Here is a 14,280-nt window from a genome sequence, read left to right as displayed (position 1 = left end):
AATGTGAGTTAAATTACAGCAATCTGCAGGTTAAAAATAAAAACAGACATGAGCTGTGATGTATTATCCTACCTGTGACCACATGGAATAAAACAGAACAGAACCCTAAGCCTCCCAAATTGGCAATAAAGGAGGTCAAACACAAACCTTAGGGAGACCATTGTAGCTAAGCCCCCACCTCACCCTACCCATATTTAACCCATTGCTAGTTTCTTGAAGTTCTACAGTCTCTAAAGACATATCCCAACTCACCTATCCTGAACTTAGAAAAAAACTTCTCTAAAAGGTGATCTTGCTTGCCAACAAGAAAACATTACCCTACCTGATGCTACCATCCAACTTTCAGACCCTTATGGTGGACATAGGACTTTGTTGAAATCAATAGGGTGGAGTTCGTTTGTCTTCCGTGGAGATTACTACTGCTGTATCCAACACAGCTAATATCTCATTGGACATACCAGTGCCTCATCTTCACCATCATCAAAGCCCAGGAGCCCCTTCATCGCTATACAACAGACACCTTGTCCCCCTGACTAGGCTCACACTTCTAACTTTCGGCCATCTTCCCTGTGTCCCCAGAGAACACCCACTAGCTAAATTAAATGCTCAGTTACACGCTCTGCTTCTAGACATACCCTACTGCCTTGAGTAACTGAGCTTGGTTATTTGCTGAAATCTCTTTCTTCTATGTTGCTTTATCAAGAAATGGCTGGGTTGTTCCTTTTGGCATTCAGGGGCTGGTACCATTGCCTTTCTCACGCCACAAGATCACTAAATGGCCTTTCTTTCTCAATTCTCAATGATCACCTGTTCTGTTATAATTCCTGCTTTCTCCAGGCAATGGTGTTGCATGCCTTCAATCCCAACACTCAGGAGAAAGGGGTAGGCAGATCTCTGTGAATTGAGGCCAACCTGGGCTACAGAGCAAGTTCCAGGACAGGCTTCAAAGCTACACAAAGAAAACTTGTCAAAAAACAAAAAAACAAAAACAAATAAAACAAACAAACCACTTGCTTTTCAGGCATATAGCCTCCACTCTCCTTCCTTGCTCTTCTGTGATATATGGAAGACTCGTACTTGGGTCACAACCATTCTTCCTGCAGCCTTCAGCCACTGTAACTGCAGTGTTCCCTCTGGTGACTTCCCTGATACCTGCACTAACAGTTCTCTGTTCTCAGTTTCTCTATGAACCTTCTCCTTTGTCTACGCTGTATGATACCTTTGTCAGAAGCACAAACTGTCACTCTCTCTAATCCAATAACACCAGAGAGCATGATTTCTGATTCCAAGTATGTGTGTTTTCAGCTTGCTTGCTTAGACAGTCGATCTAAAACACACATTTACTCTGTTCTCTTCTTGGTTAAACTATCATTTATTTAATGTGTATATAATTTCAACATCAAGCCAAGCATGGGTTCATCTGGTGAGATATGAGGGAAAAAACATTTTCTTTTGCCCACGATAAGCTTGCAGTCTGGGTAAGGGCGGTATTAAATAGACCCTCTATAGTCACATGACTTTCTGACCATTCTTGAGCAGATCAGCGTAGGCACTCTCTGGTGCTGCTTCAGAAATGAACCTGCTATAGCTGTTAAAGGCTCGCTTCCTTCAACCTTGAACGGAGTAGCTCTGTAAAGAAGCTATCCCATCCTGACTTTAAGTCTATCACACCAGCATGCAGATGGTTTCTTCGTGTCTCATCATAACTGCTTTGCAGCAATGAAGATGTGGTACTTTGTACAAATTACCTGCCTAAGGGTTCTTCTGTATTTTGCTTACTAGCATAGAAGGTCAATGAGGTCTTGGCTATGATCTCCTTTTTTTATTCACATATCTCAAGGGCTAAGGGAACTTGCCTTTCACACAGTAGGAGTGCTTTTGATATATACATTCCCACTATGTAGCCTAAGTTATGTTATTCACTATGGGGCTCCAGCAAGCCATGAACTTTTGTTACTCCTGTCTCTGCTTCCCAGGTTCTGGACTACAGAAGTGGGCCATTATGCTGAACTCAATAAGAAATTCTTGAATGAGTAAGTTAATTAATTAACATTATTTCACCAAAGGTTTCCCTAGAGGCAACATACACACAACCTTCTGTAATTAATTTTTTCCTAGAATGGAGTATTATGTGGTAAATAAATAAATTGAGGAGAAAGCCCTTTCTCTCTCTCTTGCAAGTCAATGGCCAAATATCTATAACCAAAGTTACTCTAGTGAAACATTCAAGACAGCGACATACAGAAACACAAAGAATTCAGAAAGGAGCACGGGCCTCTTGGGCTTCAGTTCAGCTGAGCAGTGAGAATCTGGAATCTCTTGTGGGGGGACCATCAATATAAAGTTGTTCTTCCCAACCCTGGTTCCGAAAAAAAGGGGAGGGAAAAAAAGTTTGTGTTTTGCAGGTAGGGAGGAGTGAATAGAGAAGATACAATCACCATTGGAGGAAACTAGGGGGAGAAGAGCATCCATCTAGGAAAAGGAAGGCTTCATATTAAGGGCTCAGGACTGCATGGCAGGGGACAGGCTCTGCTTGCAATAATATCTAGGAAGGTCTACAGCCCTATCGAGTGGCTGGAGTCCCTACAACAGGAACCAAATTGTTATTCTTCTCAGTTCCTTCTGCCTGTCCTGGTTCTGGTAAGAAGAAGCATTGTCTACTATTTGGAAGATGAAGTATGCCAAAAACCACAAGACACATAGTGAAGCTGAATGAAGTCAGATAATGAAAACCACAGCCTGGAATCTGGCAACTTCTTTTCATATCTAAAGCTGTTACAGTGTAAAACAGCCTAATAACACTCAGAGCAGAAGGCACACCATTGTCTAAGTAAATGACAGTATTTAACGTAAGGAAAAATAAATCAAGTCAGAGTGCAGCCCCATCAATCCTGAGAGTCTGGGCTGTCTGGGTTTGTGGATGGGGAGAACCAGGCTGAGATGGCATAAGACACACACAAACAGACTCGGCTAGAGAAGTGGGGTGGGGGGAGGCTGCAGCTACATGTTCAGGGCTATGGCCTTTGCTCAGAGATGCTCAAAGTATTTAAAAGAGTCTGAGGTCCCAGGACAGGGATGGGAACTACCTGGGGATATTGAGCCTGAGCACCACGAACTATATGGGTACAGCAAGGCAGGGGGGGGGGAGGGAGCAAATTAGCAGGTAGTCAGAAAGACTAACAAATTTGATTTGATTTGAATTTTGCCTTAGTTATGTAATTATTCCTAAATTCGACATCCCTGCATTTGGTTCTAAAATAATAGGGATGCCTGTGGATTGAGTCTAGCTATAACAACTAGGTAGTGACAACTCATGTCAAGTGAATAACCAACCCACCATACAACATTGACTCTCAACCCTGAGCAGGCTTCATAACTGCCTGGAGAGCATGGAAATACAATGCCTTTGGCTTACCTTCATTGATTCAATACGTCTGGAATAGGGACAGGGTGTAGTTGGTGTCAGCAGTTGTCCTGGGTCTATTATGAGAACTGGTACCTTAGACCAATGTCTTTATTCTGGATATGCACTGCCTTGAACTGAATCCAACCAGCATGGCGCTGCCGACCTTGTCGCACTGGTTTGACCTTCATAAGCCTCATTTAGATGAGAAAAGACAATATGCTCTTTTTCAGTGGAGTAGGCTAATAATAAAACCTGTCTCTCGCTGTTGTCATGAAGAGCAGACACCACGCGCAAATGCGCAAATGGTTAGAAGCAAGCCTAGCACATTTTTAAGCATCTGTAAACTGCCAGAGGTTGTTATTGCTGAATGATGGAAAGTCTGTATGTTAAGTAGTCTCTAGGAAAAATGTAGTCATTGGAGGTCAAGAAATGATTCAGGATCCCCAACTGGCCCTCCATGACACATGGGAGATGCAATCCAAGATCCCCAGATGATGTCTGAAGCCAAGGACTGCTTCAAATCCTATGTTATATAGATTTCTTCCCTATAGACACATAACTATGACAAAGTTTAATTTACAAATTAAATAAAGGTAGAATAAGAAGCTTACGTGATAACAAGGTAAAGCCGCTTTAGCTGTATACTGTAACAAAATCGGTAAAACAGCAACCACTTTCTTAAAACATCTTACTATCCTGTGCTCAACTCACCCAGCCATGACATAAGACAATGTGTGATAGGATAAAGTGATGTGGGGACACAGATGCTGTCAGGTCAAGGTGGCCGTAACTAACCATCTTTCCTGGACACAAGAACAGTGACACCACTGTAGTTGGTCTTGCCACCAGAGGACCACTGAGCGACTAACAGAACAGGCAGCTGGTGTCTACATGGCTAGACTCGACAAGGAAAACATTTACGTCTCAGGCAGAACAAATTTGGATGGCATGAAGCTGTCATACTACTCAGAATAATAGACAATTCTAAATTCATGCTTGTTTATTTCTGGAGATTTCCAATTAATATTTTCAAACCAAAACTAACTTCAGATAACCCAAATCACAGAAAGCAAGGCCACAGGTTAGGGAAGACTACTGTACAAAGTCAGCACTGTGTGCATAAAGACCTAAGGCAAAGGGTCTTGTGATTGTCAGTACTTAGTGAATCCTAGTCATCAACCCCTAAGCCTCAACTAGTCTAATGAGACCCTTCTCATGCCCCACCTCGTGCTGATTGTCATGTGGGTCTGTTCAGAAAAGGTCCCCCTGCCTGTAGGGGCCTCCGTTTAAACTAGACATCTCCTCTTACAAAGCCATGATGATTGGCATCTGCAGGAAAGACAATTCAATCTCCTTGCTTTTGTTTCTTTATTTGTTCCATCAAAAAACAGTTCTGCTTGGTAACAGTCACCAAGCACCAGCATAAATAGCTGAAGACTCGGGAGAGCGTGGGAGAGTGCGCTGTTAACGGTGTCTGAATTCAGCAGACATCTGATTCTACATTTTTTCAAGGGTTTTTCAATAATTGGGTAAAACCACAAACAGCGCCTGTGGCGTGCACTTCTGCCCTTGGTTTCTAGACTGAGGCATGACTGCATATGTTCTCAAATCGGGCACATTGAACTCATTAATTTCTCCACTAGTCTTTTTATGATTTTTCCCCTCTTTGAAGTAGAGAGTTGCACAGATAAGATTGCTTTAAATCAGACCATAAATATTAATCTTACAAAAACCCTTATTGACAGTGGCAAACTTTGCCCTGACTGTGTCTGTCTAGCTGTAAATTTATAGTTAAAAGAATTATGGAGTTAAAGAGTAATCTATAAATGTCTCCTTCCATTTCTTCTTCCCCACCTTGTTTTGCATGCCTGTGCTCAAACCACTTGATGAATGAGTTTCTGGATCACTTTCCCCTACCTGTGAGGTGGTGCCATGATTTGATAATCATCACGGAATATGAGGCTCTCTATGTATCAGAACCAATACTGCATATTCCACTGGCTTTAAACAAGTCTTCTCTAAATATGCATTCTTTACTTCTCTGACCACTGTCATGCCTGTTTCAGTAGTAATTTCCTGCTCCTTCTGGAGTAGCCACGTAGGGTGTCTTGGGCATTTTGAGTAAGGCTTTATGTGTTATTGGAAAGTGACGAAGCGTGAAGGAGAAGTCAAGTCATTACTTTTAAATACTATCCATTTTTGGCAATTGAAAATTCCACTTATTAGAACTGGAATTTGAATTCCCTCCCCTTCTGTTGTTGGCTAATGAGTCAAAGTACTGAAGAAGGTGATAGCCTAGGACATGGAAGCTAACCATGGGGTACTTATGATATTATATGTTGGCCAACCACAAGGCATTTATGATACAATGTGTTGGCTAAACACAGGGCATTGATGATATTATATGTTGTGATGGAGACAGGAACTTTACATGGTAGCATGTCCAGGTCCAAGCCATGCTGGCAGTGAATGGTTATCTCTGTTTCCCAGAGGAATAGTCTTAAGATTTGATATTTTGGGTTCAGATCAAGGAAGAGGAGTAATCTCCCTAGTTGACTTGGAAATTCTGATATGGTTATCATTTAAAATGATGCAAAGGGGACAGAGATGCAGTGCAGTGGCAGCAGTCCAGTGTGGACGAGTTCTAAGTGCTAACCTTGATAATGGAAAAAAAAGCCCTACAGCCATGGAGATGAGCATACATTTTCAATATTTTGGGCCTATGAGATAGCTCAGTATCTAAGTAGAGTTTGCCACCAAGCTTGAGCACCTGATATGAGACCCACAAAGTCAACGAAGATAACTGACTCCCTATAGTTGTCCTTTGAGATCTATGCATGTTCAATCTCTCTCTCTCTCTCTCTCTCTCTCTCTCTCTCTCTCTCTCTCTCTCATTCACAAACATATATACAATAATGTAATATAATGTAATGATAAAAGAATTGAAATGGTGTCTTCCTCTTTTGTTACTGAGATTTGATTTTGTTTTAAATTATATCAAAAAGAGGTTTTTATTATTTTTGCTTTTCTTTGAGACATAGTTTCACAAATATCCCTAGCTAGGTCAGAACTCACTGTGTCACCCAGGCTTGCCTCAGCATTGTGGTGATCTTCCTGCTTCTGCCTCGCATGTTGCTGGGATTGCAGGCATGTATATCAATGCCAAATTGTATTGTCAGCACCGTATACTCCCTCACTCCACTGTCTCCTGCAGGGCCACTGGCACAGGCATTGAAGATGAAACAAAATAACACAAGTAAGTCAGGACTGCTCTTGGGCTCCATGGCCTCTTAGATAACTAAGAACGTCAGTCCTTTTTGGGTGCCTTGAGAAAAACCATCATGGAAAAGGGTGAAACTCCTTAAAAATCCCTAAGAAAGGGGTGTGCTCTGACTCAGGAGTGTTGCTAGAGGCCTTCAAACTGGTATCTTGTTCTTGAAGCAAGAATAGGACTCTTCACTGAAAGGGTGGCCGAAGGAGAGAAGGTAAGGGTCACTGAGAGGACTTCCTATATATGCCTGCTGGCCTGTGTCGTTGGTTTGACATTGCTGTATAAACTAACTGGGAGGGGCTGTGTCATGAAAACTCAATGTATCCATTCCAAGAAAAAGGAATCAATGGAAGAAAGTGGTACGACTTCAGGCATGGTGGCCAGCACCCAGCACGGCACACTCAGTGAGAAGTGGCAACTTCTCCAGCTGGATCTGTCCTCCTCCTTTCACAGAAATGAATTCATCGTGTATAGTCAAAGCCTCAGAGAATGAGATGATACTCCAGACAATGTCTCCACACAAATCTAAAGATCCCACCGTAGAATGCACAAGGCACAGTGTACGTCACACTTGTCCTCGGGAAGCAGATACATGGACTATATGCCCAGGGCACCCCCATATCCACTTTTGGAACAAAGTCACAGATAAAGTCTCCTACTTCTCATCACTTTCCTAGATCCTGGCTCTGGAGGAGAAGACAGGCAGAAGGCTGGAAGCTCTCCGCAGATTCCCCCAGGCAGAGAGCTGGCCTGGCATGTAGCAAAAAGACTAAACACAAGTTCTCTGCATCTCTCGCCATCCTTCATTCTCAGAGACTTGGGTAGCCTTATGGTTTTTCGGTACAGCCATGCCCAGAAAGCTAATCATTAAATATCCCCTTTTGGTCACTACAAGAAAGATTTATAGGGTACGTTGATTAATAACAAGGCAACTCAACCAAAAAGAGCTTCTGAGAGTAGCCCAGAAGCAGGGTATAGAGTCATTGCACCCCATCTCTCTCAGGCTGGGTGGGTGCCATGTCCGAGGAAGGTGATGCCTTCCTCTGCCTCCTTCAGCTCCTCTCTGCCAGGAGCTTTGCTGTCTGCCATCCTAACGATCGCCACGCCACACCGGTCCTGATGCTGATGCTGACAGGCTGCTCATTAGTGCCAGGGTGCTGCAGTCCGCCGGTGGCATGGCAGAGTTCCACTCCTGACACTTTTTCACAGAGCTGTCACAGAGTCATAGAGCCTGCCAGCTCCGCTTGAACTCAAGCTGTGATACCCCCAGTGCCAATTAGTGTGTCAGTGTCCTGCCTGGCTGGGGAGGAGGCCTTGTCAGTGCTGACACCAGGCGAGCCAGTGGTCTAGAAAGGGGAGAGGGTAGGTGCCTCAGGATGCTGGCAAAAATACGAACCCACACTAAGGGTCGCTTTGCTCTCATGGGCTTGTTGACTTTAAAAATTTTTCGGAAATAAAGACTACCAATCGTCCACTAGGTTTCCTCGAGCCCCGGGAAGGAAGATCTGACTGCAGGGAAAGGCTGTTGACTCGGAAGCAGAGCCATGTAGAGGTATTGACTATATGTTGGAATAAGAGTATTTCTTTGACCTGAGCAAGTGGGAGCTCACTGATTCTGGACTGATCGTGGGGGAACCTGCATGAGACCCTAGGCCCTCTGAATGTGGGTGACACTTGTGTGGCTTGGACAGTTTGTGGGGCCACTAGCAGTGGAACCCAGTATTTATCCCTAGTGCATGAACTGGCTTTTGGGAGACCATTCCCTATGGAGTGATACCTTGTTCTTGCTCAGCCTAGATATACGGGGGGGAGAGCCTTGGCCCTGTCTCAAGTGATGTGACAGACTTTGTTGACTCCCCATGGGAGGTCTCACCCTCTCTGAGGAGTGGATAGGGGTGGGGTGGGAAGAAGGTTAGAGGAGGGGGGGACAGGAGGGAGAGGGAACTGGGTATGTAAAATAAGGTTGTTGTAAAAATAAGAAAAAGAAATCATTAAAAATATGTTCGGCCTTCCTTCAAAAAAAAAAAAGGATTTCTTTGTTTCGAAGCTCAATGGGCACACTTCTACTTTGATTCACCCTAATATCTTTACACAACCCTGACAGGAAAATTGACTTGCCTGCCTACTTCTGTTTACCCACCAAGAAGGAAGAAATGGGCACTGGGAAAGGTAGGCAGGAGGGATTGATTTAATAATAATTTTCTTTTACCCACTAATGAACTGCTGTTGTTTTTCTCAATCTGAGAGGACAAGCACATATTCGTACATATTCTACTGTCCTCCTCTGTACTTTAGGAAACTGTACTTAGGAGCCACATATGGGAATGGTGAATGCAGTAGGTGGTGGAAGGCTCAGGTTGTCCCAGAAGGGCAAGATGAAGACTATGTTCCCGAAACAGTCTCAGCAGAGTGACGGGCACCAAGGGCCCGAGTACATCAGAAATCCCAACATCAAAGCCGCTGTGAGCCTTCTCCACTTCTGTGAAAGTGAACATGAAGAGGGGCCTCTCCTTTCAGCCTAAGTTGGACCTCTCACCAGAGCTAGTTCCTTGGAGGGGCTTCAGGAAAGTGCTGGAGAACCTGGGAAAGTAGAGAAAATGTCCTGGAGCTTCAACAGGGATTCCATCTGGGGAAGATGACAGATCCCTACTGTAAACACCCCAGTGAAGAAGAACCCACAAGAGTAAGCCTGGAGCATTGCATTTGGGAGAAGAAGCACGCCCCTTTGGAGCAATGGCAAATAGCAGTGCTGTGCTGTGCAGCAAGCTAACACTGGGCGGTATCTAGGCCCCAGGGAGTGTGCATCAGTGAAGAATGAAAAACAGAAATGAGACACAGACCCTGTCTCAAAGAACTTTTGAAACGGGGATGTCACAAATGAACTGGATATGGGGCATCTCTGCTCCATGAACTTCCTCAGTGCCTCTTCTTTTTTCTTAGTGTGGGCTGTTCTTTGGGCATCTTAGATGAGGATGGAACTAACTACCCAAGAGTTTTAGTGAAAGAAAGGGGGTGAAAGCAGGTGCCCATGAACTGTCAGGAGCCCAGTGGTTTTCGGTTCCAAAGGAGTGAAACGCCCACAGATTCCTGATTGGAATTTGACAATGTAGGAATCCCAGCTGTTTCTCTAACCCTCTGACATCTCAATGGGATCTGATGCCAGGACTGTGATAACACATTTCGGTGAAGAATGCAGCCGACTTCGGATATTTTCAGGATAAACTGAAAGACATAGTCAGAGAAAACTCAAGGATGAGACAGTTTGAAAGCACATTCTTTCAGTCCTAGGTAAAGATGAAGGACAAACACAGGCTCCTGAGCAGGAAGTAGCCTTGGAGGAGATCCTGGTTTCCCTGATGCTGCGTGTACACAGACTGACCCTTCTAAGGACTTGGGCTTAGCCCTTCATGAAGCTAGCTGCAGCTCTTTCTTGGAAGGACCTGAAATGGGAACATTTTCTCCTGAAAAGATCAGGGCTCATGCAAGTGCAGACAGTAAGTACACATCCCCAAAACATGTGCAGAGTAAGGACAGACCCAGAAAACTGTGCACTTTCTCCTTGAACTCTAGGAGTGGTGGTTACGAGGAGGAGCTAGAAAAGGCCTAGGAAAACTACTTTGCACAAAAAAATGGCTATGCTAGAAAAGCAGCTTGGGAGGCCCTATATTCCTCTCCATCCTGACTGGGCATCTGGCATTTCCTCTACCTGATAAATGGCCTGGACAGGCCTTTTGACCCTTTTATCCACCAGACATCCACTCCTATACCAACGTTCAGGAGCCTTCCTGAAAGAACAGTACACATGTCTGCATTCCCTTTCTGCACAGAAGATGGTCGTGGCTGGAAACAGTCAGCCTAAAGAGGCGATGAGATTATTGAGAGTTTTCCTAGATGACCTCTGATAAACAAAACTGGGCATTTTCAAAACTGCCCCAAGCCAGCAGATCAGTCTAGAGAGAGAAAAGACAATGAAGTCATCAGATTGCCCCAAGGGCCTGGATCAGCTATTCTTTGGGGAGAGTTTCATGTCTATGGAAGAATGATTTGGCTGAGACATGATCCGTCTTCACCACTGGGACAAGAGATGACAACTGCTCACTGTCTTTGGAGACTCAGCAAAGGGGCACATCATTCTCTCCGGAGCTCTAGGCCTGTCCTAGTTCATTTAAAAGAAGCACTTTCTTGGAAACATTTAGTGGGCACAGATGAAGGCCTGACTGCTAAAGGTCTCTAGCTTCAGCTCCGATTTGGCAGCGGCTCAGTGACATCTCTGATCTCCAAAGAATCATCTCCGGGAACCCTGGTCCCCAGTGAGTCTCGAGGTGATTAGCCACAGCTTGGCATATCTCATCAGTCTGAAAGTGGGACGGCTAATCTAGGCCCCAGATCTGGACAAAGCCGTTCATCTAAATGACTCTAATCTGCAGGTAGATTCTGATCAGCCTGCTCCTCTCCCCTTGATCCATCTTCTGTTTCCATAGCAGCTAAAACCTCAGGAAAGTGGCAGCATCTGGCCCCAGCTCATATGAAAATCTCCTAGGAAAGTGAATTGACTTCATGGCCACAAAAGGAGGAACAAAGGACACCCAAAATACAGCAGAACCAGCCTCGAATGAAAGGGAAGGAAAAAGGGTTTGGTGCAGAGAAAGAGGGAAGGGAGAGATTAAATGAAATCAAGTCAAAGATATTTAAAAGATAGTGAGAAAAATGGAAGGATCAAAAAATATAGTGGAGATGCAGGCAAAAAAGGATTGGACAACAGAAAGTATCTGGAGGAAAAGGCTGGAAAACATCAATACAATGACAAAGAGCTGGCTGGCCAGGAACAGGACGAGAAGGAGCAGCAAACTAGAGAGTCTCTTGGAATAGGTGAAGGAAGTCTACTCCAGTGATAAATGTTCTGCAGTCTCGAAGGCAGACTGGCCTAGTATCTAATAGCACTGGGGACTCAGTGACATTAAGCTGTGATAAATGGGATGAGTAGACTTGAAAAGCTGTGCGTCTTTCCACCTTTACAAGTGTCCCAGGTCCATTTTCCATCACTAATGATCTCATGCAGGGCTGAGATCTCCTCCCAGACTTAAGCCAGGCCACACAGAGGGTCATTTCAAAAGGAGAGCCTGGCCAAAATGCAAAAGTTCTACCTCATGCCTTTCTTCACAGGGATAACATTAGAAAGGATGACCACACAGTCTCCCAGAGCTCAGGACAAATACAACCAGACATGTCATAACTCTGAGACCATCTGTCAGGGTGCATTGCTACGGTCTGGGAGGAAATTCCATATTTGAAGCTGTTATAGTCCAACACTGTTTTTTTTTAATGTGATTATGGAGGCACTACCACCTTTATGAATGGGGGCCTTAGATTCCGGTGAAGAACATGCTAGAAACAGGCAGTCTTTAGTTATTGGGGCCTTCTGGGATATACTCTTGAAAACAGATAATCTGCCTGTCCCAGTGGTTTTGTTCTTTCTGGGGACAATCTCTAACCAACAATGAACTGCTGTGTTGATGTAGAAGGTCAGCCCCATGATCTTAGTAGAAGACAACATAGAAGGGACATTGTACTTCAGACATCCTCCACAGACATCTGAAATGTTTCCGTGAACCACACCATAGCTCATCATCTCCTTCTACCCAAACTTGCTTCCTTCCCTGTTTCTCTACAGAAGCTGATCTCAAGAACACCCCTGATCACTTTCCTCCACATCACTCTCCTCAGAGTCTGCTGTGGGGTCACACAGCCTGTAGCAAGTAGAAAACTTCCACAGGGGTGCATTCGGGATCCTTAACCTTGCTCTACCTAGCAATATACATGCTTTCATTAGTTCACACGCATGCATAAATCCGTATATAATTACATACATCAGCCAGTGATCAGCAACAGATCTGAAGGCCGCTATCAATGCCTTTGCTCATGTGTTACTGTTTCTTAATAAACTCCTTGTCATTAACCAATGTATACTACTCAGTTTTCTCAGCCTTAACCAGTACATGTTACATGGTCATATGAGTTCACAATAGCATAAATTTGTTAGTTTGGGTTTAGGGCTAATTCCCCCAGTTCTTGGAACAGCCTGGGTAATTGCATTTCCTAAAATATTTGGGAATGAATGAAGCAATATTCTGTCCATTGATAATAAATAAAAGCCACCTTAATGATAAGTGACATCTTGTCAGATCCTAGAGGTTCAAAGCACAAGCCACTGTTTGGTCCTCGGAACATCTGAACATTTTGGCAACATCAATTTTGCAACTCAGCCACATATTATGTGATACTTGTTATCTAGGAAACATTCAAGAAAAACAACAGCTAAACCACAAAAACAGCTAATGACCAGATTTTTGGCAATGCTGAAAAAGCAGAGACTAGGGAAATTCCTTGCTAGGAATATGGCATTTAGAGCTCTCATCTGTCATTCCGTGTTTGCATTTCCTATCTTTTCAGAGAGCAGCTGGACCATGTCACCAACACAGCACTCCCATCATCACTCTCCATGGGACAAGTGCACACAGAATATCTTCACCAACTCCCCCCCCCAAACTCGTGCGAAATTAATCTCCACAAGATTGCAAACAGATAATCAGGTACACCTTCTGAGACTGTCACAGCTACGGCCACTGTGCACAGAACACTCCTAACTGCAGAGTCACGAGCTGAATCCGGAATACCAGAATCTCAGAGCCCATTGGATCCAGGAGCCGGTACCACAACCTCCCATCGGTGTCAAGCAAGACTCCTATTATTTAACATGAGCTGCTCCTCTTACCTTTGGGAGAAATATGTCTCCAGGTTACTGTAGGCTCCGGTCTACCTGTGGCTATGCACGTGAGGCTAATGTTGTTTCCTTCATTAATGGAGATATCTGAAGAAATCTCTACAATTTTGGGAGATACTGTGGAGACAAAACAGGTAGAAGGAACATAAAAATCCAGCTCTGTTCATTGTCTTAAGGTAGACACAGACAGAAGAGCCCAAAGATTGTAAAAGATGAAAAATTAGAAGAATTACCTTAAACGTGGAAAATAAAAATATCTTACCTTGAAATTAGCTTCCAAATTAAACACGAATACAAAGTCCAGAGGGAAATGAACTCCACGGCAATGCTGCAGTAACTCTCCCAATTCTACCTTCTTACACCACCCCACCACAAACATACCTCCAACACAAGCCCATGAGTCATTCTCATTGAATTCAGAGGTGGCTTTATGTAATGCAGTTCCTAACATAGCACATATCTACATAAATAGCATGGATTCTCCCTGTTGCCTACCTGACATAACAAGGTTCTCTAGGCCAGCATACGAGGACAGTCAGAGTTCAAGGATCAACTAACCTCTCCCAGCCATCTCTAGTGGCCCCCACACCCACCCATCCTTGCTTTGTCCCCAACACACCATGCCCTGCCTGGTCCTCATAAGAAGAGCTATGTCCTTCCTTATATCCTATGTAGATAACCCTTTAAGACCCAGGTCTTTGTTATTTCCTACAACGTCTACCTGTCCCCCTTAACAACACAAAATCAGTTCTGCTTCTTCACCCATGTTTCCAAAACATACTAGACACAGATGCTTGGGCATTCATATCTGTGAGCTATGCT

General features: G+C 44.1%; 1 protein-coding gene across 6 annotated transcripts in view; it reads right to left on the bottom strand.

Annotated features, from left to right (window-relative positions):
* The window catches only part of Ntm (neurotrimin), a 978,968-nt gene that overhangs the window by 106,096 nt on the left and 858,592 nt on the right, over positions 1-14,280 (bottom strand). For all 6 annotated transcript variants that reach the window (XM_075966465.1, XM_075966466.1, XM_075966461.1 and 3 more), the window contains one exon: positions 13,450-13,575. In XM_075966465.1, coding sequence (XP_075822580.1) covers positions 13,450-13,575 — 126 coding nt within the window. The remainder of the gene's footprint in view (positions 1-13,449; positions 13,576-14,280) is intronic.

Source organism: Microtus pennsylvanicus, chromosome 3 (genome assembly GCF_037038515.1).
Source record: "Microtus pennsylvanicus isolate mMicPen1 chromosome 3, mMicPen1.hap1, whole genome shotgun sequence".
NCBI classification, from domain to species: Eukaryota; Metazoa; Chordata; class Mammalia; order Rodentia; family Cricetidae; genus Microtus; species Microtus pennsylvanicus.
The sequence above is the reverse complement of the archived record's forward strand: the minus strand, read 5'-3'. Positions and strand labels throughout refer to the sequence as shown.